The 27,157-nt window shown below is 36.6% G+C and overlaps 1 protein-coding gene across 1 annotated transcript in view; it reads right to left on the bottom strand.

Annotated features, from left to right (window-relative positions):
• SLC2A13 (solute carrier family 2 member 13) overlaps window positions 1–27,157 on the bottom strand; it is a 359,718-nt gene that overhangs the window by 258,295 nt on the left and 74,266 nt on the right. Inside the window, exon 3 of the mRNA XM_072798345.1 lies at window positions 24,743–24,951. Coding sequence (XP_072654446.1) covers window positions 24,743–24,951 — 209 coding nt within the window. The remainder of the gene's footprint in view (window positions 1–24,742; window positions 24,952–27,157) is intronic.

Here is a 27,157-nt window from a genome sequence, read left to right as displayed (position 1 = left end):
CTCTCTTAGATACCAAGATCATAATCTTAATTTCTTCATTAAGTTAATCATTAATAATGAAAAGAAATTCCCATTTGAGGATCTGTAATGTTAGCAGATGCACAAGTACTTCTGATTTTTCAAATCTGCAGCAGTGGATCATTAATCAATTTATTTATTCATAAGGAAGATATGAGCCAGAACTCCTAATGAGCAAATGGACATGTGTATCCCACTATTCAATTACTTTTTTTTTTTTTTTTTTGCTAAACCTGACTCAATATAAGAATTTCTTGAAACTACTGAACTGCTCCCATCCCCCTCCATATGACTGAGAAGTGGCCAATGGGCAGGTTCACAAGCACATGCTGAGGGCAGGGGTGGAGGTCGAGCAGAGGGAAGTCATCTGTTCATTTGCTGTTAGAAACAGCTGATAGAATCACTGGTAATTTTCACTTCCTTAATAATTTAAGTTATTCCTCAAACTTTCTACAATAAGCATGTATTACTTTCAAAATGTGAAAGCACAGGGCTTAATAACAAAAAGTCAAAAGAAGGGTCAGGAATAAATGAAAATAAAAGTATAAATGTTCTGAAGCTTGGTAAGTTCTTTGGAATACTTAAAAAAAAAAGCACACAAAATTAACTGTGATTGTCTACCACAAAACTATTTTATCTACAATTATGCCTAAAAGTAATAGAAAGGTTGTCTTTAAGGCATTATTAAAATTAGGCATACCTACAGAAAGGAGACTGACATGATTTTTAAATGATGGTGGGAAAGAGATCATCTTAACATTGCATGTTGAAAAGTGTATATGGTTCTAAAGAGGTAAGCTTTGTTTTGAATTCTTAGCTTCACTACTTCCTGACAGGGTAATCCTTGGGAATGTCACTTCTCAATTTTTACAACTATAAAAAGAGTATCAACTTCTTAAGCTTACTATATTATTAGCATTAAACAAAGGGCCCCTGGGTGTCTCAGTAGGTTAAGCATCCAACTCTTGACCTCAGCGTTGTTGAATTCAAGCTCATATTAGGCTCCAAGCTGGGTGTGGAGCTTACTTAAAAAAAAAAGGGGGGGGATTAAAGGGAAAAAACATAGGTACAACACCTCAAATACAGAAACCATTAAATGAGGGTGGTATAATTATTCAAACAAAGAAACACTGTCCAAACACTGTCTCTAATGAAAAGAGAAAGGAGGTGGTGATCAGTCCTAAAGTTTCCACCTACAAGTATGCCTTACCTATTTTTTTCATTTGCAACACACACGGGATTTACAGGAAAACTTAGATTTTAAATCTAAGCCTTTTCTACTTGTCAGGTAATTAAACAATATCCAGAGATCTATAGTGTTATACTAACATAGGTATAATTCTAAAAGAATTAGTCACTCAAAACATTTCAAGAAAATATTTTAATAATTTAAAAAAAATTTTAGAATATACTAACACACCTGCTAAAATGATTCCTTACAAGATAACACGTTTTGTTCTTTGAAAATAACCTGCAATGCTAGGATATGGATGGTCTGCAAATTCTACTTCCAGGACCTTAAAAGAGAAATATATGTACAAGAGTCATTACGGACTGAGAACAAAAAATTTAATGCCCACTAAACAAAGGAACAAGTAATAAAATGTAATGTATTTGTATCTGGAATATCAGATACATTGCAGCTGAAAGGATGAACTAGATTTATATAAGATCTGAATCAAATGACTCAACTTGACTACAGAAAGCAAACAACTAAGTAACACTTGCAGTATGATACCACAACTATAAAAAAATCTGTCCAGTTGTGTGTGTGATCATGTATGTGTCTGGAAGGATACATTACATGTCCATATGACTGGACAAAGAGGAATTTAGCTGTATCTGTAATGTTCTAACCTTTCAAACGGAGGCCGTACTTATATGTTACTTGTTGAGCTACTTTAAAAAGAAAGAGAGCATGACGTCTTTCATCATAAATGTTGAATCCTTTCTTTCACTAGCCAAGTAAAATGTTTATGGCTATAAATTGTTGGGATTCTATCTGCAAAACTATGACAGAAAATAAAACATTATAAAGTATTTATGAATGTTAACAAAAACAGCAAGGGTTAATTTATATAGAGGAGTATTTACTCTTTTTTCTTTTTTTTTTTCTTTCAAGGTTAGGATTCAAAGCCCCAGATGTCAGCTCTCAGGTCCAACTCAGAGACAAGATAATACCATGCTAAAATGCCATCCTGAAATAACCCAGACTGACAAATGTCTCTCACTTCAGTTCTAAGGGAATTTTGAAAGTAAGTGATTTAGCTACACTTCTGATATTTTCTATTTATACTTATTTAATTCGGAAAGACTGTGACACATTACCTCTAATCTCTATAGCCACATGGAAAATTCAAGGGAGAAAATACATGAACTAAAAAGGAAGCAAATTACTCTTCAACTCTTTAGTACTGAATCTGGCAAGAGACAGACCTTATGTTGGTGTTTGTGGAGTTGAGAACTAAAGGAGTATCTTCTTAAGATATAAGGTGGTGTTAAGCAAGGGAAATTATTCATAGACTTCACTGAGCTGAGAGCTGTTTGGCTCCATAGTGAAAAAAGCAGAATATCTAATTATATTCTTTTTTAGTTTCTCATCCAGAAGATACAGTAGAAGCCCTGGTGTCTGATGCACTGACTATTAGGAAAGTCGTCTAAAGTTACACTCCTGAAGCCAACAATTTGTATCATCCTAAAATATATGAAGAGCATCTATTCTGCAATACTGTAATGTAGGACAAGACCTTTTCTGGAAGCGTGGATCAACTAGTTAAAGTATTGTCTTTCTTGCAAAAACCACAGATGTAATTGTCTATAATCTCCATAAAGAGCAGTGAAAACTTATGAGAGTTATGCAAATTTAACACAATCTAATTTTAATTATTCTCTCCCAAATCCTTTAGCGTCATCTTGCCTACAGTTAATTCAAGAGCAATTTTCTTTAGTGACACCTTCACTAAATCTTTCCAAAGCATGCAACTTAGAATTTCACTGAAATCTCTCCCCTTCTTAGTATTTTCTTTTCCTAAAGTTCTGTAATAGTTGATTATACTTCATAATCACAGCAACCAGCACAATGGCATAAACAGACTTGGGAACAAACCCAAATGACTTGGTAAACTGACAGCACAACAGGCATCAGATGTACACAGGCATCATGGAAAATCATCCATCAACTATGAGTGTGGTGTGCTTTACAGAAGGTCTTAAGAGAATGAGCGGTCTGCCAGTTAATTGGGTAAGTTTGAGAAGTAGAAGTGCCTGAGGAAAGCATCTCTGCATTGCACCTCGTGCAAATGTTAGATTATATTTAGTAATCACCAAATCTGTTCTTCAGTCTGTATATGGTAAGGAATACAACAACCTAAGATCCAGGCTGCACCCTCTGGTTCAACAAACACTGAGTAACTTGTCTGAGCCAGTACCAAGCGCTGGAGACACAAATAATGGGTCATGTAGGATTTCTCAACAACAGCAGTGTTGAAATTTAGGGCCCCCCAATTCTTTGTTGGGGGCTATTCTGTGCATTTGCAGGATTAAAATATCCTACTACCCTCTCGATGCCAGTAGCACTTTCCTGAGCTGGGACAACAAACGTCTTCAGACATTGGTAAATGTCCACTAGGGGGCAAAATTGTTCCTGGTTGAAATCAATGAGTTTGGATGAAGCAGGAGCTTTCAGCTCCTAGTAAACATGTTGAGGCTCAATAGATTTTCATATTTTTAGATACATCAAAATCTTTCTTGCCTCGTCTGAAATTCAAAGAAGTAACCTGTTAATGGCTAGAACTGGCTATCTGATTCACAGAACTAAGGACATAATGAAAATGTGAGCCCTCATTCAAAAATCACTAAGAATTTCAGGACAGTGCCAGCAGAGCATTAAACCAAGCACAGGGCCCTAAGCTGCCGCAGAAGGTACACATCTATGAAGCAAGCCACCCTGCCAATGGTACCTCGTCATAGGCAGGGGAGGAGTAATAATAACCTGAGATTCCAGGAGCTCTTTCTACTAAATTCAGAATCACTTTAGTATCTATTACATCTCAGTAAGTCGAGGTTTTAATATTTCAGGTCTCTAACTATTCTTTATCACGTTTTTTTCACTAATATTCCCTATACAGAGGGGGGAAAATGCTGCACATAATAGTGAATTAACTTCTCACCTCAATTTTTAAAAAATCAGATTTTCAACACAAACCTACTAAATTAGATTGACAGCTCAAATTACAGGACCATGAAATCATTTGTGCTTTATTAAAAACAAAACCATGAGGAGTTTATTATGTTTTATTAGTAGCATCTGTCTCCTGTCTTGAATGCTAAAGAAGATATTAATGATGTTCTTTTGCCATTTGGGAACAGACACTCTTTCCTTGAAAATTATCTTTGGCAATGTATTCTTTACATTATCCTTGCCGTTTGGAAGGTTTTTTGACTCCAGGTGTGGAAATTAGCTCTGCGTTTATAGTATGATCCAGGGAGATATAACCACTTAGTATAAAATGTCAGAATATGTTGTTGCTTAAAGAAGTGATGTTTACATTCTTCTATTACAGTTGGTTGACCACAAGGAACCCAAAATCTGGCTCTATTCTTATAAGTTTGGTCTTACCTGCTCCAGATCACTAGGACATAGCTGACTATGTTTTATTTCTTTTCCTTTGCCTTTTATAACATTATTCCAAACTTAAACACAAGATAATGTGACAAATAAGGTCATTTACACACACAAGTGCCTGGTTAGTTCTTTGGTTCAGTACAAATCACAAGCTTCCCAACAAGTGTCTGGGATCCAATTATACTATCCCAGAATAGAGAGTGCCATAAGAAGTCATTTCTTCAGCAGTCCCAGACACTACACCTCTGAACTGAGGATGAATGACAATGTTTTTAGAAGCACTTGCTGGGAAACGTTTGACAGGAGATGTCACTTCTAACTCTATGCTGTCTAGTTTCTAAGTTTATAGGTGTTGGTAAGAAAAATTCCGTCTAAGGACATTTCTATGATCCTTCAGACATAAGGGCTGACAACGCTAATAAAATATGGAATGGCAGCTACAGTAAAAAAATAAAAATTAAAAAAAGCTTTTAAAACTTACATAATCAGAAGAAATATACAAAGGATAGCTTGTAAGAAACTGTTTGCAAAGACGGTAGCCCAAATCATCAAGTGTTTTTACTAAATAATGGGGAAACAAAAGTGAGTAAAATGAACTGCTATCTACAAAGGCTGAGTGAGGTCTAAACATTACAACAGAGTGGAAAGGTAACTTAATTAATGCTTTTAGGAGCAGAGAATCCTGTTTCCTACTCTCTTCCCTGTGCTTCAAGTCTTAGGCAACCAAGAAATGTTTACTGAGTGAAAGAAATCAGTTAACACCTCAAAGGGAAGGAGAAGATACTTTTTAAGAGATAGAGAATTGGCACATAGTGGATTAGAATCTTATTTCTCATTCTTTTTTTTTTTTTTAAGATTTATTTATTTATTTATTTATTTATTTATTTATTTATTTATTTATCATAGACAGAGAGAGAGAGAGAGGCAGAGACACAGGAGGAGGGAGAAGCAGGCTCCATGCCGGGAGCCTGATGTGGGACTCGATCCCAGGACTCCAGGATCGCGCCCTGGGTCAAAGGCAGGCGCCAAACCACTGAGCCACCCAGGGATCCCTTATTTCTCATTCTTTATATGAAATCTACCTTTAAAAATGCAGAAAGTGTGTAAATTACTTTGAGCACACCCTTGATTACTTGGTTTGTATGCTAACCACGATAATAATGAATACTTTTACGGAGCTTATAATGTGCCAGGCAGGCACTGTTCTCATAGCTTTATACATTATTTTTTTTTTTAATTTTTATTTATTTATGATAGTCACAGAGAGAGAGAGAGAGAGAGAGGCAGAGACACAGGCAGAGGGAGAAGCAGGCTCCATGCACTGGGAGCCCGACGTGGGATTCGATCCTGGGTCTCCAGGATCGCGCCCTGGGCCAAAGGCAGGCGCCAAACCGCTGCGCCACCCAGGGATCCCTAGCTTTATACATTAAATCATTCAATCTTCAAAATAATTATTTGAGATAGATAAATATCTTCATGTTACAGGAGAGAAGAGTGAAGCACAAATAGGTCAACTAAATTGCTTGAAGGTGCACAGTTGTGATTAAAACCCAGGCAGTGCGTTTCTAGAGTCCATGTTCTTAACCTCTTTCCTATGCCACTAGCATAAAAAAAGCAACAAGATAAAAAGTGGTATGATGAAAAGCATCACCTCTCTGTTCCTACTCATAATGAGTATGTCATAATTCCACAAATCTAGGGAAAAATTAAACTCTTCTTTATGCTGCCAATAAAGTATAAGGCTATCATTTGCCCAATTTATAGCAAAACAAGATTAATGATTTATCTTCTCAATACTGGGGTAGGGCTAAAGATCATTATTATTATCATCCGTAACTTCTTTTGCTTTTCACATATATTTTAAACAGTCTCTTCTAAACTCTTCTGAAAGGAATTACAGCAAAAATCTGTCCATTTTATCCTCAGCCCTAATTCACAGAGACCATTTTGCACCATAGCTGTTTCTTTGAAAGTGGCCACAGTGAGGCAACTCCAGAACCCTGTGGCACTTCTAAAGAAGTTTGTCAAATCAGATAGTTGGGTCTCTCAGCCTACCCAGTCTCTGGAAAAATGCTTACACATTCAGAGGGCGTAACAAGAGAGAATATTATTTGGAAGTATGATGTTTAAGGGAAATATTTTAATGTTTTAGGCTTAACCCTTCTAAAATAAAGAAAATCAGTGAGAGTCTTTCTGAAATGGCTACAATGGTAGCAGTATCTCCCAAAATTTCTTTCTTCATAATCACTACCTATGTCCTTAAAGCCACCATCAATTCCCATGGAGAGCAGAGAGCTCTCTAGACAAAAATACTGAATTCATAGCCAACCCCTACCTCAGAAACCCTATAAATTTGTCCATTTGCAAAGTATAAGTCTTAGGAGACTGAGCAGGAGGTTTTTTTGGATAAAGATGCTAATTCAATGATGAATAATTACAAAAAGTTTCCAGGAACCTTTACATCTTACAAGTGCCAAGATAGCATTATCTCCGTCTTAGAGATAATATTGAGGTCAGCTATGTTAAGTGACTTACCCCAAGCACACAGCATCACAGCCTGGCTTTGAAACCACTCCAGTTTGTCTTTTTGCAAGGCTGATCCCACTGTTTTATGTAAAAACTCATTGTCCTAAACCTGTAATGGTAAGCCACTCAAATATTTTATTCATACAAATATATGTAATTACATAATGAAAATTTTAAAATTATCATCTGACCATGGGCATGTTCTTTGGGGCTACTTCACTCACATATGAAACAAAAGATGAGGCATTCACTTTTAATGAGCTCTTATTGTCTATAGCCCCAAAGTAGCAGACACTGTACATACTTGATCCCATTCATACTCATAACAATGGTGTGAGGCAGACATCAGGACTCGATTTTACAGCCAGAGATTTAAAACTTAGGAAAAAAATTAAGTAACTTGCTCAGGGTTACACAGATAGTAATTAATCAATCTTGCATTTAAGCAGAAACAAATAATTTCAAGAGAAAACGCAGTCTACTGAGACATAAATATATCTAGAACAAATCTATACTCAAACATTATATAACATCAATTTCCTGTTTCCTTATTCAGGTGTTTGTATCTGTCTAGATTATAAAAGCTCCTGGAGACGGAACTTTTGTTTTTAAAAACTCTGTACATATTATGTGGCATTTAATACAGTAACATGCAGGTAGTAAACTCTGATAAACATGTCAAATAACAGATGAATATGCATGTCTGGCCCAGAGATAAGCAAAACACACCAAAGAACTAATATGAGTATCTAAATATGCCAGGCAAGTGCAAAGTACAAAACGCTAACCTCTGTGAAGATCTCTAGCTCCCACAAATTTACCGAAGTAGGGAAACTGTTATCCCTTTTGTAAAAGGGGAAGATGCTACAACTCAGTAAACTAATACAGCAAATCATCAAGTTGAGAGAAAATCTAAGAATTCCATAAAAAAGACTCCATTTGAATAATTTAAAAATCAAGTGTTAGACTCATCCCAGTTTACAAAAGATATTCCTGAATTCCCACCTTCTTATGTAAAATTATCATAAAAGTACACTAGATTCTGCCAATTTCTTTTTCAGAGAATATAATAATCAAAAATCTGATGCATGACTCTTTTGGGAAGACTGATTTTCTAAGATAACTGAATTAAGTACTTGATAAAAACTCCAACACTGTAAGTCAACATCTCATAGGGAAATGTCTGTATTGCTGCTGATGTAAGTTAACAAGTAATGAGGTATACAAGAGAATCTTTAAAAGGGATATTTCTCCCATTATTTTTAAGTCTATTTAATGCCAATAACTTCTTCTTATCTGGGTACTTCAGAATATTAGAACAAAAACTGTACTTGTCTTACTTAAGAGAAGAAACATTTTCTAATACAATTCACAGATTAAGTCTCTTAAAAAATTAATCCTGTCATTATTTAAATGGTTAAAATCAGGCTGATTTGAACCTGTTCATCACCAACTTTAGAATCTGATTTTATTTTTAAAGATTTTATTTATTCATGAGAGACAGAGACAGAGAGAGAGGCAGAGACACAGGCAGAGGGAGAACCAGGCTCCATGCAGGGAGCCCGACGTGGGACTTGATCCCGGGTCTCCAAGATCATGCCCTGGGCCTAAGGTGGTGCTAAACTGCTGAGCCACCTGGGCTGCCCAGAATCTGATTTTTAAAATTTTTGAATAAATTGAATAAAAGTGTCTCATAAGCATAGGTAAAAAACACATACTGATGCCTACAGTGCATGTAAAATCAAAGATAAATCAATATGACTATTTTATAAAAAGTACATATATTAATATTTCTGATTGACTAGTGAAATGTTAAGTTCCTCATCACCAGGAACAACTTTTATCCTACACAATACTCTTAATACATCTGACATCAGATAATTAAACTTTTTTAAAAGCTGAGAAATCTATCTTCAGTAAAACAATTAGGCTAAATAAAATATCGCAACTGACTACTGTCTCTTAGACCCTAATGTGCTACCACTATCCAAATGGATAAGCATATTTTTTTAATTACTGAGATATAATTCATAGACCATAAATTCAGAATTTGAAAGTATACAATCCAGTGTTTTTAGTATATTCACAATTGTGCAAAATCACCACTAATTACAGAATATTTTCATTATCCAAATAGAAATCCCATATCCAATAGTTATCACTCACCATTTAAGCCCCAGCCAACCACAGATCTACTCTGTCTCTACTGACTGGCCTATTATGGACGTTCAATCTAAATGGTATCCTACAACATATAGCCCTTTTGTGCCTGATTTCTTTCCATCTAGCAAAATCTTTTTATGGTTCATACATGTTGTCATTCCTTTTGATGACTGAAAAACAGTCATCAAATATATCAATTTGTATCAAAATGCTATATTTATCCATTTATCAGCTGATGAGTATTTGGGTTATTTCCATTTTTTTTTGTACTATGAATAATAATGCTATGAACTTTTGTATACAAGTTTTTTATGTGAGTATATGTTCCTAATTCCCTTGGATATGTATTGGGTGTGTCTACGTTATGCCTATGCTAACTTGATGTTTCACTTGTTGAGGAACTGCCAAACTGGTTTCCACAGCAAGTGAACAATTTTACACTGCCCCAGCAGTATGTAACGGTTCCAATTTCTCCACATCCTCAGCAACACTATCTTCTAGTTTGTCTGTTTTTAATTCTAGTCAACCTGCTGGTGTAAAATGGTTATCTCATTGTTTTTCTGATTTGCATTTCTCTAATGACTAATAATGCTGAGCATCTTGTCCTGTGTTTATTGGCCATTTGTATATCTTACTTGGAAAAATATCTATTTAAATCTGCTCATTTTTTTAGTTTACTGTCTTTTTATTATCTACCTATAAGCATTATATATGCATTCTGGATATTAGATCCTTAACAGATATGATTCACAAATATTTTCTCCCATTCTGTAAGTTGCCATTACATTTTTTGGGGGGGAGTATCCTCTGACAATTTTAAATTTTGATGAAGCCCAATCTTTTTCTTTTGAAAAAAGAAAAATCTAATGTCTATAAGGTTGTCCCCTATGTTTTCTTCTAGAAGTTTTATAGTTTTAGCTCTTTAAGGTCTTTAATCCCTTTTTAAGCTAATTTTTATATATGGTATAAAGTAAGGGTCATATTCATACAGTCATTTCTTCACAGTAGTAAGAATTCTGACACCATATATCTTTCCATTAACTTTATTTTGTGAGATAATTATTAAATCTATTTGTAAAGTTGTACCTCCTTTTGGAAAATGATTGTATGTCCTAAACTCACTTCTGTCAAGTTTTCAAGGGACACAATGTGTTTTGAATAATGAAATGTAGTACACAAACCCTTCTCTCTTAAAAGCCTTTGGAATTATTAAATACTCTACATTGCTTAAAAGAATCATTAAAAGAAATAAAAATGTATCATATGATAGACTATCATCACTGATATTACTGAACACCATGAAAACTCTGGATTTTTTTTTTAAAGATTTCTTTATTTGGGAGACAGAAAGAGAGAGAGACAGAAAGCAGAGGAGGTGGAGGGAGAAAGGGAGAGAAAGGAGCAGGGGGAAAGGGAGAGAAAGCATCCTCAAACAGATTCCCTGTTGAGTATGGAGCCTGCTTTAGCCCTCCATTCCAAGATCCTGAGATCATTATCTGAGCCAAAACAAGTGTAGGGATGCCCAACTGACTGAGCTACCCAGGCACCCAGAAAACTGCATTCTTAACTTTGTTTATATCGAGGGCTATACGTGTCATGTTAACAGCTAACATTACTGAACACTATATATGATTTAATAAGAATTTTAGGAATACTGATTTCCTTGTACCACTGTGTCTACACAACCCAACTACTGCCTGCCCTTATCTCTGTGAGTCATTTTTTAGAATAGTGCCTCCCATTCCTCCTCAGACCAATTTCAATTTTATTGACAGTAGTTGATAGTGCTCTTGCTTATTTATTTTGTTAGTGGCTATCTCTTTTACATAGAAATAAGCTCCTTCAGAATAATCCATTTTGTTCAGTATGAAAACTGCAGAGGATGGTAGTTAAGAGACCATTACTTAGATCAAATCCTGGCTCTGCCACTTATCAGCTATGTGATGTGATTAAAAACACTGATTCCCTCATATCTCTGTGTCTACCAACCCCACTATAGTGTAGTCCTTCTGAGTCTGTTTCTTCATTTGTGAAATGGGAATCCTAAAAGTATGTACCTCTGTTGCTACGAGAATTATACTGGTTAGACACAAAATACTTAGAAAATGTGACACATACAAAGTGCCCAACAAATGTTAGCCATTATCCTTATAAAACCTTGTATCCCAGCACCTTGCACAGTGCCTGACACATGGGTAAGTAGTCAATCAATGCTTGTGGATAAATGAGCTATCCTAGCCTTGTAAATTACAGTCTGAGTTATTAACTGCCTCTCCTTTATTATGGTTGATTTTCAATAGTTTGATCAACTCTTGAGAAAAACAAAACTTCTCTGAGTCAGAAAAAGGTTGAAAAAAATCTCTGGGAACTCATTTTAACATGGCAGAAACTGTAAACAAATGAACTGATATTAGGCACAGAAGAGAACATCATCTTGATGGATTCCAACTATTAAAATGTGGTATGTTACAGCTCAAGAAAAAGTGTCAAAGAAATGGAATAGCCTGTGTTTCTGTATAAAAAATTACACTATGTGCATGATACTGAAATAAAATACATTTTTTTAAATTTTTATTTATTTACGATAGTCACACAGAGAGAGAGAGAGGCAGAGACACAGGCAGAGGGAGAAGCAGGCTCCATGCACCGGGAGCCCGATGCGGGATTCGATCCCGGGTCTCCAGGATCGCGCTCTGGGCCAAAGGCAGGCGCCAAACCGCTGCGCCGCCCAGGGATCCCATAAAATACATTTTAAAGAAAATCTTGAAGCATGGAAATAAAATATTTTTCTTATGCAGAAATTTTAAAATCCATTGAAATACAGGGTGATGAATGATTAAGAATATGCATCTGAATCAAGACAGGTTTGAATTCTTTTTGCCACTTCTAGGCAGGGATACCATGTTTTTGGAGCATGATTTTTCTCATCTCCCAAACAGTATAATAATAATAGTTAACTACTTCACAGGGTTGCTGTAGGATTAAAAGATACAAAATGCCATGTAAAGTGCTATGCACAAAGTAAATGTAAATGCTCCTAAAATGATCATTCTTTATTGATTTCTAACAAACTGACAAAGTTGTAAAAAATCATGATTGTTTTTCAAGTTTCATCTTTAAAAGCAGTAAGACTTGAAATGATATTGATCTTTGCTGCAGAAATGTCACCTGCGTAGATAAGCAGACTCATATTCTAAAATACTTTCTTAAAAAAACACTAAAGAGTTCAATGAGTATATTATTAAACATGAAACAGAAAAATTTACAGAGTTATTACATGAACAAAGCTGAGTACATTTCAGTAATTCTTATGAAATGAAGATAAAGACTGGTAATAGGACAGCCAGGGTGGCTCAGTGGTTTAGCGCCACCTTCAGCCCAGGGCCTGATCCTAGAGACCCCGGATGGAGTCCCACGTTGGGCTCCCTGCATGGAGCCTGCTTCTCCCTCTGCCTGTGTCTCTACCTCTCTCTCTGTCTCTCATGAATAAATAAAATCTTAAAAAAAAATAAGACTGCTAATAAGCTATTTCAAAAAGTAAAAAATTTTTCACAGAATATTTTTGAGAAATATGAATTTCCAATGACTTCCTTAGGTGAATACATCTAAATACACATCAGCTAACAAGAACACCACAAACAAAACAAACACCAAATTTCACATCTAAGGTTCCAACTACAACTATATGGTCAAGACTATCATTTGTTTTAAGAGCATCAAAGCCACTGTAGCCATGGCCCATGAAACATACCTGGATCTCATAAGGCTCACCTTTCATAACAGAAGATTTTACTATATTTGACATGTGCATAACTGCAATATGGAGCCTACTCCAAATTATAATCTATTCCTCAAAATTATAAACAAAAACCTAATCTAGTCATTCTTAAGTGGTATTTCCCAGATTTAGACATTACCAAGGGTATGCTTTAAAATTCTCAAATAGTAATAAATCACATAATATTTTACAGCTTTTATATTTGAAATTTCATTGTACTCAAATGCTTTACCTCAAAAATTAAGTTAAAAAGATTTTTTTAGAGATCTGATTATTTGAGAGAGAGAGAGAGAGAAGGAAAGAGAGCAAGAGAGAGTGCCAGCTTGTGCACAGAACCTGATGTGCATCTCAATCCCAGGACCCTGCGATCATGACCTGAGCGGAAATCCAGACGCTTAACTGACTGAGCCACCCAGACAGGCCAAAATTAAGTTTTTTAATTGGGCCCAACATGTTAGAGACTAGGAGAAAATAACCTGACACACACATAAATTCCAAACAGTCTTGATAAAATCCACAAAGACTCTAAACATACCCATCTCTCCATGGAAAGTGGGTCATTCAACAATGATCATCGTGCACTGAATTACATTTCCTCCTCACCAACCACTTGGTGGGGGTCCCTGGGACTTCGGGATAACTGAGTTCCACCCACACAAGGAAGGCTTTTCATGCCTGTTAGCACTCCATCTCCTCCTAATCTCAGAGATCAAAGGTCAGACATCACCATTCACTCCTCCCACAGGAGTAGAAAGGCAGCGGAGAAACATTAAGTACTTTGCAGATGTAAAGCAGGGACTGTATCTGGTGGTGGGGATGCAAAGATAAGCAACACTGTGTCATCAGTGGGACAAGAACATGAAAATCAAATGCACAGTGGCACAGAGCTGCATTACCGAGGTGCTGGGAGCACAAAGAAGGGAGGCACCCCGCCAGCACTCTCAGAGATAAGAGAGTTCTAAGGAAGGCTGGAGGGTGGGTCTTGTTTGCTTGCTCTATGAAATGCCAGGTTTTCTCCCTCTTCTTCGAGCAGTTTCTTGTTAATGAACCTTCTACCTACTGCAACAGCCTCAATAAAATCCTCTCCCTATTTGTTCAGTACATTTTGTCTTCCACAATGGGTTTATTTTGCTTTGACTGCAATCCAAGGAAAGGGAGCAACAATTTCTGTTCACATGTGAACAAACAAGGGGGACCAAGCATTTTGACAGAGCATCCAGCCATATGTCAGATGAGACCCAGCTCTCACAACTGGCTTCTACTGCCCCATGAGATCAAAGGTGATCCTGCACATCGTGATAGCCCTGTGAGGCCATGGCCCAGACTTTAAGAAAGCCATATGCTCTGAGTAGTGTGGTCTCATAAAAGCTACTGCTTCAATTACCCAGAGTCTTCTTTATAACACTACCTTTTTTAGGTTCTTTGGTGACAACACACCATGTGCACACTTACACACACATGCTAGACACATATAAGCAATTCACCATCTGCACAGAAATCAAAGGAGACACACCTGCTAGTGAATCCCTGTTGAAGAGCCTTCAATGTACATTTTTTTTTTAAAAGTATCCCAAATTAGTTTTTAGAGAAAAACTAAAGCTACTTGATAAAACAGACACAATGATTGATTAAAGAAGGGGTCAGCGAGTGCAGCCCGGGTGGCTCAGCGGTTTAGTGCCGCCTTTGGCCCAGGGCCTGATCCTGGAGTCCTGGGATCAAGTCCCACGTCAGGCTCCCTGCATGGAGCCTGCTTCTCCCTCTGCCTGTGTCTCTGTCTCTATCTCTCTCTCTGTCTCTCTCTCTTTCATGAATAAATAAATAAACAATCTTTAAAAAAAAAAAAAGAGAAGGGGTCAGTGAACTGTAACCCAGAGGCCATATTTAGTTGGCTTCCTATTTTTGTAAATAATAAAACCTAACAGGCATGAAAAAATAAGCTTTTGTGTTTTAGGGCAAAAGCCACATTCATTCCTTTACATACTATCACTGCTTTCATGCTATAATGGCAGCACTGAGTTCAGCTGCAAGCCACAAAGCCTAGCACTTACTATTTGCCCCTTTCCAGAAAAAGTTTGCCAACTCCTGGAATCAAGCATCAAATTAATTCCTTTCTAGTAAAAAGAGAAAAGCCTCAAATCTATTATATTAAAAGCAAAATTAAAATATATCTCTATTACTATCTTTTCATTAGTTTTTTCAGATGAAACATTTTACCTACTTTGTAGATATTGTGCTCTTGTGCAACACACTAAAATACCAGCATCTGCCAAATTAAGCAGGAAGAAACATTTAAACATTTCTATTCCAGCCTTTTTCGAAAAAGGTCCTAAAAGCAAAAAATTAACTGTGTTAAATTTGCTAATGGAGAATAGTATTAAAAGCCCTTCTCAGCACACAGAAAATCCCTAACATGATACTAGTTCTCAAATTTAATACATTCTTTTTATGAGACAATTTTTACATTTTCTTTGCAGAGTTCACTGGTTGTGGATTAAACAGCCAAGCTCAGGAACTGCTGACTCCACCCCCTCCTCAGCTCCAACCCATGTCATCTCCCCACCCTGGGAGTCAGGAGGCGTGCAATCACTTGGGGTGCTTTTCTCTCTCAGATGATGATGGGGTTTTGGTTCTAGCAAAGTGAATTGGAAAGATAACTTAAATCAGATTTTAAAGGAACTGGTTTCTGAGGAGGAGAAGGATTGATCCTGTGTGTTGGGATGAAACTCTGGAGGCCACAGGGTCTGCAGACAGAGAGGGACGATACCAGAACGAAGGGCAGTGGAAGACACTATTACCAAGCAAGGGGTGAACACCACACAGTATGACCACAAGAGAGAGCGAGAAAGAGGAAATGGTTGCGAAACACTCTTCTGAAATAAATGAGTCAGCCGACCTTGAAGGTTTATTTTCTTGTTGTTTCTATTTTGTAGTTGTTTTGTATTCTTGCCTTTTAGAAAAAGAGGTCATGCTTAAGGAAATCTGACAGTTCTCAGCTCCCTGTGAACAAGGACCATGCCCTCTGTCTTTTTTTTTTTTTTTTTTTTTCAGTATCTACATCTAAACTGCAGGGCATGGAGGTAGCAGATACAGAGTTGGCCAGATGGAGGGAGGACAGACATGAGAGGAGGCAGAGTGAGGCTCAGATCTTACCTCTTTCACTGCCTACCTGTTCCGCCTTGCCAGCTCTCCATTTTCTCAGCACAGTATGGATCATAAGGTCTAATATTTACGGTTGTTTTAACAATCAGAGACAGAGAATGCATGTGTATATACACGCACATTTACAAAAACAGGCATTCAGTAAAGAATGATTGTTATTAGTTTTTCACACTAGTATTATTCAAATATGAATAAGCAATGCTCGGACAACCCTACTAGAGGTTTTTGCTTTTATAGAAAGTTGATTTTGAAAGTCTCTGTCCATCCTCACCCTTAGGAAAGAGCAGCTATTGCACTCCGTTCTCTAAAAAAAAATTTTATTTTGAAGCTTTATTTTATTCTAAAAGACATGCAACGTGGAGTTATTTTCAAGGAAATATCTTAAAAAGTTCAGGGAGAAAAAAAACTGTACTGAAAATGTGAGACGCTTACACAGCATTTTTATGTTGTTCTAGCTTCATAAACCTAGTAATTTTCTCCTCAATCTATCTTGCAGAGTATACATCTGCTTACTGAAGGTTACTACATTTCAAGCAGTACAGATGCTGAGAAGTTAACTGAAGTGCACATCTACAGTCAGTGCTTACTAAGGTATGATTAAAAACACTGCCTGGTGGATAGACCAGAAGAGTTAGAGGGCCTAAGGTAGAGTGGAAAAGAAAGGAGAAAAATAATGTTATGTGACCAGTTTATCTCCCAAATATAAAGTGAATTTTAAATATTTGAAAACAAAAGAGTGGTTCCTTTGGTTTTAAATATCTGAAAACAAATGAGTGATTCTTTTGGGGTTTTAAGATTTATTTATTTGAGAGAGAAGGCGAGAGCTGGAGCAGAGGCAGGGACAGTGGGGAAAAAAAGAGACTCTCAAGCAGATTTCCCGCTGAGTGTGGAGCCTGACTCAGGGGCTCAATCTTACAATCCAGAGATCAGGGCCTGAGCTGAAACCAAGAGTCAGATGCTTAACCCACTGCACCACCCAGGCACCCCTTCCTTTGGTTTTTTGAGAAATATACTAGAAGATCTTTCCTGACATGTGTAAACAGGCAAGGTTCTTCAGATAGCAAATGACATCGCTATTAATATTCTGATTCTAGAACTCATCAATGGACTTGTCCCATTACCACTAAAACATCTCAACATCAAAGAGTGGGTCATATGCCCTCCACTTTGAGATGGAAAAACTGGGTTTTCTTCAGGATCTTCCTCTAACCTTCTTCAAAGACAAGGTAACTGTTAAAAGGCACAGCAATCTGTCTTATCTGAAGGGAAAAAAAATGTCCAGATTATGGTTTTATTTACAAACCAGACTACCACCTATGCTGAATGACGGATTCCCTGTTTAGTGGAAATGAATTGCCCTGAAGCGCTACTAAGGAACTACAGTCTTTGTGAAATGTCTACCTAGTTGCGTGTTTTACTCTTGTTGGACCGTATTAAATACAGAGCATTAAAAAACAGGAGAAACCTCACAATGTGCTGGAGGAGAAAGAAAACTCTGAGGCAGTCAAAACTCCTTCAGCATAGATTTCTTTTAATGAAATATGGATTTAAGTTCATCTTAGTAAGAAAGCAGAAAGATGAGCCTTCAAATATTACCTACCAACTTATAAGACAATCTGGATTTTCAATATAAATCAAGGAAAACCGCTTGAAAGCCTACAGGTAATATGAAAAAGGTTTCCTTCTCCCATGAGTAGGTTGAGTGGAAAAATCTCTGTGCTATTCTTTATGCCATGTAAAAGGTGAGTCAATGACATTTTAATGTAAAATCTAAGAACTATTCCAATTCTGCTTAAGATTTTAAAAGTCCTCTGGGGTTTAGAAAATTGAAGGCAACCTTTATTTAAAACCATACTGAATTAAATAGAGTTTCTTTTAAATAAGTCGTCATACTTAAAAAAATGCTTTACTAGAAGCTGAATAGAATTATACATTGTTTTTATAGTCCAGCTTATAGCTTGTTAACACAAGAATAGAGAATTAAAGCAGCTTTTTACTTGACCTTTTGTTTTAATCTGTTTACCATAGGAGATATGTATAATAGCCTCACTTGGACAATTTTGGCAATTTTACAACCATCTTGAGAATATTAGATACAAAAATTTTTCTTTGCCTATATTTATAAAACTCTGGGGGGGGGAGTGTCATCCTGCTGAGAAACAATTTGTCAATATCTATTTCAAGTTCACCCAGTAAATAACATACTTGCATTACTTTGGGTCAGACAACACTGTATACTACCATATGAAGAAAATATAAGCAAAACTACCAGAAATGCTGGGGAAAATGACTACTTTCCTCTAAGTGCAGCAGATGTCAACTGCAATGAGCATTCTCCTGCAATGTTATTATGCTGGAATCGGATTTCTAAAGAAACTTTTGGAAGGATTTCTATCAAAATATGATAAATATCTATCTTCTCTGACCTTTCTGCAGAATATGATTTGTTGAAATGGCCACAGGCGATATCAAGAAAAGAAATGACTTATGAAGAGATAAGACTTACTGACCTAACCACAAGATCACTGCAGGCAGAGAGAGAGAGAGAAAGAGACAGAGAGAGAGACAGAGAGAGAGAGAGAGAGAGCACACAGCAGCTGTCCCTTCCTGAACATGATAGATATGACCCCCCACAAGAGCTGGATGTAAAATAGGTTTTAAACTGAACTCACAGGAGGGTCTTGAATAAATTCCTCTCCCCACAACGTTCTGCCTTTTCAGGCTGGAGAGACTGAACTCCCTGACAAAGCCAAAATGCAGAGAGCCACATATGCCCAGTTATTGAGTTGATCAGTTGATAAAATTAAATGATGCAAATCTTGTTGGCATGGATATTTTTGCAAGATTAGACACTGTACATAGGTAACCTCAACACTCTCCCTGTAATGGGGCCAGCAACCATAGGCCTAAGTCTAATTTGTCTGAAGCATCGGATAATGCCTCTGGGTTGCTACTTCTCACATACCCAGATTAAAATTTGAGTGATGGAAGGGCAAGGCTAACCTTCTCACTGATATTCTTCTGTTCAATAAATCTATTATGAAAGCATCTACGATGTCAGTGATCTAGGTAATATTAATTCTAAAAAAAGATTTATATACAATTTTTAAAGGACAGGATGCACGAAAATGCTATTTCCCTTTAAAAAAGAAAAGGCCATATACATTTTTAAGTTCCCTGAATCAACCTCATGCTTATAAATAGACAACCTTGCAAGAAGATGCTCTCCCTTGCCCTGAGACGTACACTTAATTTCCCTCCTTGCTTTGCTCCTTTTACTCCATCTGCTGTTGCACCGAAGCTGCCCTGACAACTTCATTCTCCCAAAACACTGCTTCTTTTTCCCCTAGTTTTTTATATCGATTCTACAACAATATTTGCATGATTCTCTAGGGAGAGAAAGTCTTCCTTGTTTACACTTTCCTTCTAATGATCCTGCTTTAACATCTCAGGGCAGAGCAGAGAAGGGAGTGACAGCAACGATGTGATGCAGAACATAGGAGACTTTCCTTAAGCCCTGCCTATAGGGCTTCTCTGCTTGGGCCTGTGGGCAGGCAGTAGTCTTTGCTTTCCTTCCACCTCACCCAAGAATCTATTTCTTGTTCTCCAGTGCAGGATAAGAAATTGAAGACATCAAGGAAACAAAATTTAACTATGTGTGATGATGCACGTTAAGGAGATTTACTGTGGTGATCGTTTCACAATATATACATACACTGAATCATTATGTCACACACTGAAACTCATATAACGTATGTCAACTATGTATCAATTAAAAAAAGAAAACTGAAGAAGTCATCAGAGAGTGCTTTCAAAGGAGGTGGCACTAAGCATATGAATACACATATTTCTAGATTCTTTCCTAAGACTGTCTGTAGAGGAATTGTCTCTTCTGTTGACCAATTTTAATTTTCTTGTTATGAGACAATTACTGTTATAAACTAAAGCTCCTGACAAAGACTCCCTGTTCTTCTACATGCCTGGTAAATTAAGAGAGGACCATCTGCTTCTAAGAACATAGGCAGCTCCAACTCTTTCTACCCTGCCTCATAGATTTGCCTGAGAGGAGGACTCCAAATGCTTTAAAAGTTCATGTCTGTCAAGCTGAGGAGTGCATCTCCCGGGGAATGTACAGGAGAGACTGATGGAACACAAAAAGCTAATGAATAAACACTCTAGATATTTAGAAAAAAAAAAAGGTAAAGAGGTATACTGTGAAACAGAACACTAACTTTTATTAATTTCTAGGATAAAGCATAAAAATTCAAATAAATGTTGGGCTTACTGCAGTTGCCTTTTGCTATGGAACACATATCCCAACAAGCCAGCCTCTCTACAGTTACCTCTGAAGCCAAGTAGAAAAGTTTGATTCTCAAACTTTAAGTTTCTCAAACTTAATTGCCTTAAGTAATTACCTAGGTCTCTCTCCGGTTTCTACCTCTGTTGTAAATAAAGGTCAGACGCTAGTGCTCATCTATGCAGCATGAAATAAACTAAGGCAATAATCTGCAAGAAGTAAGCAACAAAATGATAGAAATTATATGCGTATTATTTAGTACTCAAATTTGTTTTTAATTCTAAAAGTGGTAATTGTGTCCCTACTAATTCAAAGCTTAGGATTGTCAACCTGGCATAAATAAAGATGAATAATTAGTCCTTACCCCGATGCCTTAAAAATCTGGCACAAGGACACTACAAAACATTATCAAAACTTCCAAGAAAATTAATCTGGTCCAAATAATGATACACATAATTTTGTACTTGTGGTTTCCTCTGCTTGGAACACTCTTCCTTTCGATTCTCTAGTCTGATTCTTTCACAGCCTTTACATTCACCTCTTCAGAGAAGCCTTTCCTAACTATTCCCCTTCAGTCCCTCTATCAATGTTGTTATCCTGTTTATTGCCTTTAAAACCATTACTACCATTTGTAGCTCTCCAGTAATTATTTACCCTTTATCATCCCTGTGCTTCTTCCCAACAGAATGGACCAGAACCTCATCTTATTTACCGCCACATCTCCATTGAGTGTCACTCAGTATTCTGGAATGAAAGGCTGCTGCATTGTATTTGAAAATTTAAAAAGAAGCATTTCCCACAGATTTTTAAAACTCTAAAAAAAAATCAGACTTTGGAGCTATGATACTCTGGCTCTCCTTTCTTACAAACCTAAAAAGAATCTGAAATTCAGAACCTCCCAGAAAATCTTTTTGGGATTACAAACTAGGGGTGGAGCCAGGACTGGTCTTTCATTTCCCTGTCTCCCACTCCAGGGAGCTTTCCAAATCAAGCTGTCCTTACTTCCAGTCTCACTTTATTAGTCCTGCAGGATGTGTAAACAGCGTTGAATACAATGGGAAAACCAACTGTTTGCTTCTTTCCCATCAGTTACCCCTTTTTTTTTCTTTTTCCCACCGAAATCACATGTTAAGGAGGTTGACCTTTTTGCCATGTGCAGAAGACATGGAATACCAATACAATACAATCCTATTCCACAGTGTGGCCTCTGAGCCACACCTATGCTGCTGACACAACCAGAACAACCAGCATATTCACCACAGAAAGTCACAAAGTGTGTCTGACCCAGAAGTAAATCCCACCTGCACTGGTTATTTCACACTTCCAAAAAATAATTTAATTAACACCTAATTTGGTTGCTATGCCTACTTTCCTCAAAGAAATCAAATTTAAACTCTAGTGACTAAGATAAAAAAATCCTACGAAGAGAGAAGGGTCACATAATCAAGTACCATAACAGTCATAAGTTACAAATCCACTGCAAACTCCCCGAGAAGGACATGGGAACTGAGGTGGAATCAGATCTACTTATTAAGTTCCTACAGGCAGGTAGCAGGTAATTAAGCCACCATGTCTGACAATAAAATATTTCTCTCCAGAAGAAACAGGGGTCACACACAACTTCTTTCCAATCCCCTGAAAGATCTGGAGTATTTTGCAGTGGCTAGGCCAAAGTTCCCCCCTCCAGGCAGCTGCACTCTACTGCCCAGAGTCCCTAGGAAGTAGGAGCTCCAGATTTACCTTGTCAGGATCCATGAGCAGAAGAACCCAGGCTAACCTCTAACCCTGCAACATAATGGCTGACTTGTCTTCTCTGGGCCAGGGCATTTTTATTACTTTGAAATTAGCTGTTCTTTCATATATGTTTGTCCACATAGCCTATCATTTTTTAATGCAGAAGTGGCTGAGGGCCAGGACCCTGCTGGTTTGTTATGACAAGCCCTAGCACTGGTCTCTGTTTTCCAACTAAATGGACACAGTCTTGCTCCTGGACCTGACAATGCTAAAATAAAATTCACACTTATGCAGAATAGGTTTTATCCTGGTCAAACTTCTCAATCATAAAAATAGGGCCCCAAAATTACTTGATATTTAACACTGGCAAATCTGCCTTGTGAATTTATGCCACAATGCTATTAATTCCATACTTTTAAAAAAGAACATGAGATTAATTTTAAAATTAAGCAAGATGATAGTACTCAAATAATACTAATCTAAAATGGGGAAATTATAAATCTTAGTACTTGCAAGGTTTAAGATATTTACCCAAGCACAGGACAAATGCTATTAGGATTCAATGAATAACCAAATATGTATATAGAGCAATACTGGGAAATAAGTAAACAGCTCAGTATTTTATCTTTACCAAAGAAAAGTGCCCTATTTAGCTCCAAAAGATTTCTCGTAAAAACTAAAGGAGATACAGATAATTACAATCTTAAGTACCTTAAGTTTCTTAAGCAAAAAATCTGGTTATACGTTCCAAATAACCATGAAACTCAAAGAGTGTGCACTCGACAGCTGCATGGCTATACCAGCTGGACAAAGTTTTTAGCAGTCAAAATGAAGCTACATGGTCAATGCTTTGTAGTAAAATCAGTGCATCCCTACCCCTAAATAGGAAGGCTTTTTAAATTAAGTTGTTATCCTTTAGATGATAAAAATTTATGTTCTGAACAGTATTTAATATAACCTAATAACTTGAAAAGTTTTTCTACTCATACATTGTCAGTACATGGGCTTCAAGCACTCTGATTACTACAAAAAAACAAGATCTGATTTCATGTGGGCCACAGCTGAGAGAAATTCAGACAGGAACATAAATGAATTTATTTGTAATTTAAATGAACATTTAAAATAGTATTTTTAAATTAACAAAAATGTTCAACTCAGTAAAAGTGAATTATTTTGTTAAAGCAAAATTCTCTTTAAAACTTGCACTAATAGCTTATTCTGGAAATGCTTACAGTGCCAGGCACATAGTATATGCTCACAAACTTGTTTGTTAAAAATGACCTTGACCTAGATTTGGCTCACAGTTCACTGGAGCTTTGACCTGAGCAAGAAAATAACAACACCGCACTACTGCACTGCATATAAATTGTAAGTCAGGTGTGGCCAACATGGTGACCAGCTTCTGCACAGTGTTTATTCTATTGTTTCAGGAAAGCACAACCTTCAGCTCTACCAAAAATTATAGCAAGAGCAGGTGAGTGAACACACCAAGACTTGTGTGACATATATCAATACATGAGTATGGGTGTTTTCATTTTCTCAAGTATGAAAAATAATTTGACTAACACAAGTCAGCATTTCCACTTGGGTTACCAATTAATATTAATACAGGGGCAAAAGGACGGCTGGGAGAAAATGAGACGATTTTAGGAACTGTGAATCTACCAGTGTAATGGTTATTGTTGAGAAATGTATTACAAAATGTCTACCTCACAACATATGCATCCTACAAATCACTTATTCAAATCTCTCAAGATTAGAGATCCTGTTTGAGATTTTTCAAAACCCTACCTGATTTCTTCTCTGAAAAGAAATTCATCAATATAAATGGACTAGAAGAAACTTCTTTTGGTTTTCCAACATGGTGAAATTGCGATTAGACAATCAGTTAAACATTGTAATGAAAAGAGGGAAATACAAAATGATTCCAAAACTAGGATCAAGAGGCATTCTTATTCTTTATAAAACTTATATGAAAATTAATGTAATACGTGTAAACACGGTATTTAGTTTTACTAAAGTGATTTATTTTGACAACAGTTCACACTATGAGGCTCTCTGGTAATACAGAAGGTCAAAATGCATATGTATATCTTTATATGTATTTATTTGTAAAATACGTCTATACTCAAAAATTACCCCCTGCACAAAAAATGATGACAACCATGTCATATATATCCAATTTTGAAAGAATAAAAGAGACTATACAAAACTAAAAATAGTAATTATGTAAGGATAGTGGTATTATGGGGATGGGTTTTCTTTCTTTTATAACATTCTTATATTACTTCAAAAACTAAATTAAAATATATTTATTTTGATTTGGTTATACACATGAAAATGTTACATCATTTAGAGTTGCTAAATAATAGCAAAAGAATATAGTTTCTAAATAAAACCATTATGTAGTTTTAAAATTCATATAAGTACAAAATCCACATACCTGAGCCAACCTCTTTTTCTTCTTCTTCAATGTTGTTTTTGATGCTATCATATTCCTCATCAATGGTCTGGTTACCACGCATCTGAGATAAAATTCTACGAGCCTTCTGAGTCTGTCCTTTCTGAATCAGCCACCGAGGACTCTCAGGTAAAAAGAGAAAGCCAAAAAACTGTATAACTGCTGGAATTGCTGCAAGTCCCAACATGTACCTGCAATAAAAAAAATCCATGTATTATTTTAAAATTTGGAATTAACACTGAGTACAAATAAAAAGTTTGTGTTCACCACATGGGGAATAGTATCTAATATTAAATTAGAGTGATTTTCTCTTTGTGTGTGTGTGTGTGTGTGTGTGTGTGACCAGAAAAAAAAGGATTTTTTTTAAAGGTTTTATTTATTCATGAGAGAGACAGAGAGAGAGAGACGCAGAGACTTAGGTAGAGGGAGAAGCAGGCTCCATGCAGGAAACCCCATGTGGGACTCGATCCTGGGACTCTGGGATCACACCCTGAGCTGAAGGCAGACGCTCAACAGCTGAGCCACCCAGGCGTCGCAAAAAAGGATACTTTTATACTGTAGTGAGAAACTGGAAAATGAGAAAAATCAGATTCTTCTCTCTCATACCAATTACATTTAAAAAGGGCAAAAGTCACAATAATTATGTATGTACATTCTGAACCACACACATCATGCAAAACACCATAATCACCACCCCTTTCTAATACTAATACATATAATTCTGTTTTACAATAGAAAATGGGTCTCAGACAAAACTCTGATTATCTGTTTAAAAAGATTTTTTTTCATTAAAATAAATACCCCAAACTCCTTATTATTTTTTTTTTTTTTGCTCCATGAATGGTCAGTAATGATTTCATTTTGCCATCAAGCATCACATTCACCCTCATTAACTAAGGAAAAGCCAGAGCAGAAAAAAGATAGAAGCAAACAATCATTGTTAAAATGACAGAAACAGGGCAGCCCAGGTGGCTCAGGGGTTTGGCGCCGCCTTCGGCCGGGGGCCTGATCCTGGAGACCCGGGATCAAGTCTCGCGTCAGGCTCCTTGCATGGCGCCTGCTTGCCCCTCTGCCTGTGTCTTTGCTTCTCTCTCTCCTCTCTGTGTATTCTCAGAAATATATTAAATCTTTTAAAAATGACAGAAATATAGTAAAAAGGCATGTCATTTTAAAACCATCAAAGAAATAAAAATACTAGTATGAGTACATCAATATCAAAGATCTCTGCAAAATTATCCTGACCACTAGATCTATGTCCTAACATTCCTTTGATGTTAGGCCTCGATCTTTTTGAATTGAGGGGCTAGATTAGCTCAACTTCAAGGTCACTTTTAAATGGAAACTTCTATGGATCTAGGAGACCTGTATGTTTTTCTGTTGATCCAAATTCTCTGAGTTTATGTTCCATGGCAGACTTATGATGGTAGAGCTCAGAAAGCCAACTCTGATTAATTAACAAACATACTCACTGATACTCACAATAAATCAATTGACTTGATATACTTTTTAAAGCTATTCCAAGTTTTAAGCTATATTAAACCCAAAGTAGAGTGAGCAGCCTTGAAGCCTCCAGATATACAACTTGTGAAATAAGTCCACTACTTTTCAAACAAATTCATTTTAATTCCAAAAATAGCAGGAAAAAAAATTGTCACATGGGTGTTAAGACTACCTCTCACTCTAAACTATTTGCAAATGACATATCTGATGGAGGTTTAGTATCTAGTATCCATAAAGAACTTATCAAACTCAAAAAATGGGTAGAAGACATAAGCAGACATTTTTCCATAGACTACTTCTCACTCTAAACTATTTGCAAATGACATATCTGATGGAGGTTTAGTTTCCAGTATCTATAAAGAACTTATCAAAGTCAAAAAATGGGTAGAAGACATAAACAGACATTTTTCCGTAGAAGATATACTGACAGCTAATAAACATATGAAAAGATGCTCAACATCACTCATCAGGGAACTACAAATCAAAATTACAATGAGATACCACTTTACACTAGCCAGAAAGGCTAAAATTAACACAGGAAACAACAGATGTTGGGGAGGATGCAGAGAAAGGGGAACCCTTGATAACACTTTAGTGGGAATGCAAACTGGTAGAGCCATTCTGGAAAACAGTATGGAGCTTCCTCAAAATGTTAAAAATATTACTACCCTATGACCTAGCAATTGCACTACTCGGTATTTACCCAAAGGATAAGAAATACTGATTTGAAGAAACACATGCACCCTGATGTTTACAGCAGCATTATCAACAACTACCAAATTATGGGAAGACCCCAAATGCCCCACTGACTGATGAATGGATAAAGAAGCTGTGGAAAACATATACAATGGAATATTACCCAGTGATAAAGAATGAAATCTTGTCATTTGCAATGAC

The sequence above is a fragment of the Canis lupus genome, chromosome 25, assembly GCF_048164855.1.
Source record: "Canis lupus baileyi chromosome 25, mCanLup2.hap1, whole genome shotgun sequence".
NCBI lineage: Eukaryota > Metazoa > Chordata > Mammalia > Carnivora > Canidae > Canis > Canis lupus.
This window is presented reverse-complemented; position numbering and strand designations above follow the sequence as displayed.